Source organism: Passer montanus, unplaced genomic scaffold (genome assembly GCF_014805655.1).
Source record: "Passer montanus isolate IOZ18808 unplaced genomic scaffold, ASM1480565v1 scaffold136, whole genome shotgun sequence".
NCBI classification, from domain to species: domain Eukaryota; kingdom Metazoa; phylum Chordata; class Aves; order Passeriformes; family Passeridae; genus Passer; species Passer montanus.
In genome coordinates this window covers 1,050,646-1,057,400 of record NW_024360497.1, presented here as the reverse complement: position 1 = coordinate 1,057,400, position 6,755 = coordinate 1,050,646, and the positions used below count along the sequence as shown (strand labels likewise).

Below are 6,755 nucleotides of genomic sequence, written 5' to 3'. Positions count from 1 at the left end.
TACAACCAAAGCAGCTTAACTCAAATATGTCCTCAAGTGTATCTTAGGCTGTAAACCAGAACTTAACGCTTTTTGTCCAGTGTGAATTCTGTAGGAAGACCCCAATACTCCCTTCCCATCCGAGATCCTGCAGGAATCAACACTGTGACACCATTTTTGTACTCATGCTAAAATACACCACCCTCAGCAAACAAATCCAGTTTAACCCAAGAACTCCTTATCACAACTTACCACCAGGGTCAGGTGCAGATAACACTGCAGCACCCAGGCTGATAACCTGATCTTATGGCAACACCAGGCATGGAACCACTCCACTTCAGGTTCCAGGAAGGTGAGCTCAGACCTGACCACACTCTTCCCTAGGACCCCCTCTGCCACCAGTATGGATACTGACCTGCAACAGGCAAAATGCAGCTTTGCAGACCATCAGGACATTGTGAGAAACTGACTTTCAGGAGAATTGTTTACAGCATAAAGAAATTCCAGGAAAGACAAGTTGGCATCAAGTCACATTTCACATGTGCCCCGTGCTGACCCAATTCCTCTGGGCAGGTGTGTAACTTGGAACCAGAGGTGCAGCTGTCACACCCAGCCACACCTGCAGAAAGGACAAAGTGACACCGGGACACAAAGAGCTTGTGCTCCTTTCAAGCACACCACCAAGAGCCTGTCAAGAACTACCAAGTCCCTCACAAAACCAAAGAAGTTGTTTCCATAAAAGCAGAGTACCTTGTGATTTCCCCAGCACAAGGCAGAGCAAGAATCCCATTTCACTGCAATGAACACAAGAGTTTGAGTCACCAATTTAATTTTATACAAGTCAAACTACACGTTGTATAAAGAGTACAAGGCAGTTCTAATCTTTGCTACTGCATGTTACAAAAATCAACTTAACTATAAAGGGGATTTTTTTGGGATGAGTCCTATTCCACAATTTAAGTGAACTGGCAACTGTGGTTTAGCAAAGCCTTTGTTTAAACTAGAACTCTAGCTCCAAGAGATTACATTTCCAATAAAGTTCGGACCTACACACAAGAGGATTATAGTTCTCCTAGTCTGAAGCAAAACATTAACATAAGTGAGTCAAAGGGGAGGGAAGACAGATTTCTTTACCTGGGTTTCATGTCCAATGGGGATTCAGAGGCTGACAAACCATACCGCATACTAAGGACTTGGACCACAGCCAAGAGACACCTTCATGTCTGACAACAGTGACACTTGAGATTCAAGCAAGAAACGTCAGAAAGCTTTTATTCTTTCAAGTCTGGAACAAAGGGATTTTCAACAATACTGTAAGATACAGGTTCCAGAGTACCTTTGTTACCTTTAATACAGTCTCAGTATGCGGGGAATGTTCTTTTGGCAAGTCAAGGTACAACATAAGTCCTCCAACTTGAGTTTATTGCTGGTCTAAAATCTTCCTAGTACTGTTACTGGTTTATACAGTTTGCTGACTCTTTCCAAAATTAAGATAAACTGTGTGACCTGCTCAGCAAGGCAATCCTGCCCTTGGCAGCAAGCTGAAACCTATGAAGCTAATGACACCCATAGTTCTAATGCCATGAAAAAAATAAGAAAAAAGGATACTTTCAAAAAGCCCATATTTAAGCCTGTTTATATTCAGTTTATTTTTAATATAAAAACCACTTTGCATTTAAGAGTAATTAAGTTACTCCTGCAGAAATGCTATAAAATCAAACCTTCAGCTCAATTTCTAAAAAACGGGGACTCTTCCTGCTTTGTACCACCATTCCATCTGGCATTGTCAAATTTGGGATAGAAATTAAACCTTTACGCCTTATGCCTTAGTTCTTAGGCCATTCACTCCTGCAAGAGAAAAAACCAACTTCTGAAGTACTAACATAACACTAATGGCCTGACAGGTAGGAAAATGTTCCATAATAGTGTGCAAGGTGAGAGTTGTAGTCCTAATCTCTTGAACTGGATCTTGATCGTGAGCGGGACTTTGAGCGGGACCTGGAGCGGGACCTGGAGGCAGCTCTTTTGGGCGGTGACTCGGAGCGCGCCTTGGCAGACTGCTGCTGCTGCGGAGAGTTGGAGCGAGACCTGCTCCTGGACCTGGACTTAGATTTAGCATCCCCTTTACCATTTTCTTTGGGAGATCGAGATCTGGACCTGGATCTGGACCGGGACTTCTCAGACTTCTCCTTGGATCTGCTGTGCGAGCGTGAACCCCTGTCAGACTTGGGTTTGGATTTGCTCTTTGATCTGGACTTCCTGCTTTTGGATCGGGAACGGGAGCGGTCTTTGCTTCGTGACCTGGATTTCGATCTTTCAAAGAGAGAGTTTATTCTGCATGGCCTGCAGCGCACTTCCAGCAGCTGTAAACATCTGTCAGCGAGGGAGTTCCTGCACTGGCAGTGTTAACTCTGGGGCACTTACCGGGAGCGGCTTTTGGAGACACTACGGGATCTGCTGCGGCTGCTCCGACTCCTCCGACTTCTGCTTCTAGACCGTCTCCTGGATCGTGACCTGCACACATTTAAAACGTCATTCCCTTTCTCTCTGCCTGGTTGTGCCCTTCATCATCAAGTATAGGATGGAAGGGATCTTAAAAATCACCATGTTCCACCCCCTGCCATGGGCCGGGACACCTTCCACTATTCCAAGTTGCTCCAAGCCCCATCCAACCTGGCCTTGGATACCTCCAGGGATCTAAGGTCAGCCACAGCTTCTCTGGGAAATCCATCCTCACAGGGAAGAACCTTCCTGACTGCAGCTAATACACTGTGCTATCTAGTAACATAACCTAACACAGAAAAGCTGCTACAGAACGTCTCAAGAGCAAGGATGGTCCCAGCAGGGTGGGTTTAACATACTGTCAGTGAATCACATCTGAGGTTTCACACGTGAAGAACTGCTCAAACCTGGCTTTTCTGTTTGATGTAAAGTATTTCCTTCTACACTGAGGCCTCCTCCTATTCCTAAACCATCAGCTGAAGGTAACTGCTGCAGGCAGGGCACCCATCCCCATACTGATTGTCACCAGTTTGCTACAATGTGTCCCCTGAGTTACCTGGACCTGCTGCCAGAGTAGGATCGCCTGTGGCTGGAGCGTGGCTTGTCCTCCACCAGCCTGATCTTCCTGCCGTTTATCTCTGTGCCATCCAGCTTGTCCAGGGCACGCTTCATGTCCGAGTACGACCGGAACTCGATCACTCCTTCATTTGTACGTTCTTTGTGGGCATCTGCATAGGTCACCTCCCCAGCCTGCCTCATGAAATCCTGCGGGGAGCACAGGGCAGCTACAGAACGGGGGGCTCTGCAAGCAGCACTCATTGCACACAAACACTTTTAAATTATTCTACTGCAACAAAATCAACATTGCTATTAAAGGAAGCTACTGCTTCCTGATATTCACAACAGACTCCACACAGAACATCAATACCTACTTTTAAATCCTGCCAACTACAGCGACTGGAAAGGTTCTCAACAATCAGCCTGAACTCTGTACGAACGGGCGGTCCGTATTTATCTCGTCCAGATTGTCTCCGACTGCTATATCCGCCACCACCCCCACCTTGATTGTACAAAGAAACAAAGTTAGGTTGTCTCCTAGCATGAAGGAGGCTCAATGTTCTGAAAAAGTTAGTTTAACAGTCATATTTACTGGAGTAGGACTTTATTTCGCTAAGCCTCCAATAAACTTTGCAATTTTGCCATGATCTATATTAATGGCAAATCAAACAGACTAACATCCTACAAGTCTGTGCTCCTAAGATCTGTTAGAGAGTGACTGCTCCTTATTAGATTCACCTTGCTAAGTTTTATTTTACAGAACATTGTAAAATATAAAACTTAACTGATTACATGCATTTCTACATTTTACAAAAACGTTTACTAGTTACACTAAGTACTTACATCACAGTATGAGGTTTTTGGTGGTGGTTTGGCCACAAAACACGCAAGGTAACAGTCACCTAGTTCAGTTTAACCAGTTTTGTCTAACCCTTGGAATCCTCACCATCACCCTGCGTCTAATGGCAAAAGGCTGCTGTCGTCATGGCTTCCGGTAAGGTCAGCCAAAGGGTCATAGGGCAAGGGTCACACAATGTATGGAAAAGCCATGGCCAGGAAAGGCAGTCATCTTAGCCTCAGTGGACACAGCCTCAGCCCCACTGGTCACTTTTAAATTGAAACATCAAGGACTTGTTAAAAAGTTTGAATTGAACATGCAACAATTTTAAAACAACATACATTTGATTTTTTTAAAAAGACAGAAACCCACCCACCCCAACACCACGATTTCAAACACCACCGAAAAAATCAACCTTAGTACTTTTAGTTACAGTACTAGGCCGTTCAAGCTCTAGACAGCTCAGCTCAAGAAGCTACATGAGCGAGCTGAGCACAGAAATATTTACAATAACCCCCCCCTTCAGCACAACAGATTCCTGCTCCAAAACCTCCCCCCGCCCCTCCCATATATCCAACTGAATCAATCACATCAAAGCTCACAGCTGAGCGATTCTCCCCCAGTTACACAACGATATTTATACACTAACATTACTGATGCAACATCGCTGCCACATCTAAATGCTCCCAGGAATACTGGAGCCGTTAATTAGCACAGCAAACCCTTTCTAGAAGGCCACGACTTGGCAGCCACAACTGCTCCGGGATACCCGAGGGCGCCGCTGGTGCCGAAGAAAACGCTGCAGCCCCAGCGATGCACCGGGTACCCCCGCTAACGACCTCCCCCACCCAGCCCCGGGGCTCGGTGCCAGCCGAGCCCTGCCCGCCCCCGGCCCTGCCCGCCGCCGCCCCGAGCCCCGCGGGGAGGGACGGGCCCGGACTCACTGCGGCTGCTGTAGCTGTAGCCGTCCCTGTCGCGGCGGGGGCCGCGGGCGTGCTCCACGATCACCCGCTCCCCGCACAAGTCCTTCCCGTTCAGCTCGTACACGGCATCGTCGGCGTCGCGGGAGTCCTCGAACTCCACGAAGCCGTAGCTGGGCAGAGGAGAAAGGCCCGGTCAGGCGGCGGCGGGGGCGCAGTGTCACAGGTCCCTGGCCCATTCCGCGGTCCCCCCGCTCCGTGCCGCGGTCCCCCCGCTCCGTGCCGCGGCTCCCCCGCTCGCTCCCCCCCGGCCGCCATCTTGCGCCGGCGCCACGCGGCAGCGGCCGCGACATGGACGGGCCCGGCCGGCCCGGGGCCCTCGGACGAACGACGCTCACCCGTTTTTGAGATCGACCTCGAGCAGGCGGCCGTAGCCGCTGAAGAAACGCTGGATGTCCTTCTCCCGGACGTGGTAGCTCAGGCGGCCGATATAGACGCGCGGCATGTCCGCGGCGGGGGGGGGAGGAGGGGAGGGAGAGGAAAGGAGAGGAGGAGGAAGAAGAAGGAAAAGAGACAGAAAGAGAGAAAGAGAAGGAGCGAGAGCGCGGGCGACGTGGAGGGCGGAGGCGCTGCTGGCCCGCTCCGCACGGCCGGGCCTGGCGCACCACAATGGCGCCCGCCACCCGCCGCCGCTTTTATAGCGGGAGGCGGGGCGCGCGCCAACGTCACCGCGCCGCCGCGCGTGCTCGGGCAGCGGTGGTTGAGCGCTGCGGGCGCGCGCCCGCGGGGGGGCGGTCCGGCGGGAGCTGCGCGCGGCTTTGCGCATGCGCCGCCAGCGCGCGGCGTCTCCCGCGCTTTTCCTCAGAGCTCTGGAGCCTCACACACAGCTCAGACTCCTCAGTTGCCAGCAGCTTCTTCTCTTGACTTGCCTGGTGATCTCTGTTCTCTATCTCTGCCCACAGCATGGCCTGCATCTGGAAGATGGACACACAGAGCCTCAGGGACAGGGCTGCTCCTGAGGCAGCAGAGTGGGCAAGAGAGAGAGAGCAACAAAGAAGAAATTATGTCACACAAAAAACATGCGAAGTGGATGCCACTGCACAGCTTACCTGGTCATTGACCTCCTGCATTTCTCTTCTCTGCTGAGAACAGAGCTGCTCTGCCTGCTTAAGGGCAGAAAAGAACCGAGACTCACGGTTTTTCAGTGTCAGGCTCTGTTTTTCCAGCGTTCTGAGGCACTGGTTCTTCTCCTCCAGAGACAGGATCAGACTAGAAGGAAAGTCCCAGAGGGCCCCGGGGTCAGTCCCTCAGAGTCCTGTCACAGCTCCTGAGAGCTGGGGATGCCCCAAGGGCTCTGTCTTTGGAGTCCCCTCCAGGCACGGCTGCGCAGGAGAATCCCAAACATCTGCCTGGAGTCACCAAGAATGTGTCCTGACTTCCCTTTAATGGTCTGAATTAGGAAAATTCTCCCAATCTGTTGATGAAAATCCTCTCCAAAAGTAGATAAATGCACTGTTACGGTCTGTTGGGCTTTAGATTAAAAGTATTCATGGTGTACACTATAATTTGAATATTTGAGACAAACTTCTATATATCTAATTATATTGTATTACATTAAATATTTAGATTTTGTATAAGCATTTCTATTCTAATGCAGATAACATTTTTATATTGCATACTACATAATCAAAATAGTAAAAAGGCCACATTTAGTTCTGCTCCAGGATTTTTCCCAGCTGCTTTAAAAGCAGCTTGTATTCACTTCATGCTTCCATGCTGGAAAATCTCTGTCTGTGACAGCCCAGGGCACCACCACTGCCTTCCCTTTCCAGGGTGTTGCCCTGAGTGAATCTGCAACAAATACAGATATTAGTTTGAGTTAAAGAACTGGGAGAATCTCTCAAGTTTTTTTCATTTACTAAGCGCTTGATTCACGAGTGCAACAGGCAGTGTTACAG

At 49.5% G+C, this 6,755-nt stretch overlaps 1 protein-coding gene across 1 annotated transcript; it reads right to left on the bottom strand.

Annotated features, from left to right (window-relative positions):
* Positions 1–793: 793 nt before the first annotated feature.
* Positions 794–5,477, bottom strand: SRSF6 (serine and arginine rich splicing factor 6). The gene is made up of 6 exons (XM_039699517.1): positions 5,196–5,477; positions 4,822–4,970; positions 3,414–3,541; positions 3,038–3,246; positions 2,404–2,493; positions 794–2,292 (listed from the first exon to the last, which is right to left on the bottom strand). The coding sequence occupies exons 1-6, from the start codon at positions 5,300–5,302 to the stop codon at positions 1,929–1,931; spliced, it is 1,047 nt and encodes a 348-aa protein (XP_039555451.1). The 5' UTR covers positions 5,303–5,477; the 3' UTR covers positions 794–1,928.
* Between the last annotated feature and the right edge of the window lie 1,278 nt (positions 5,478–6,755).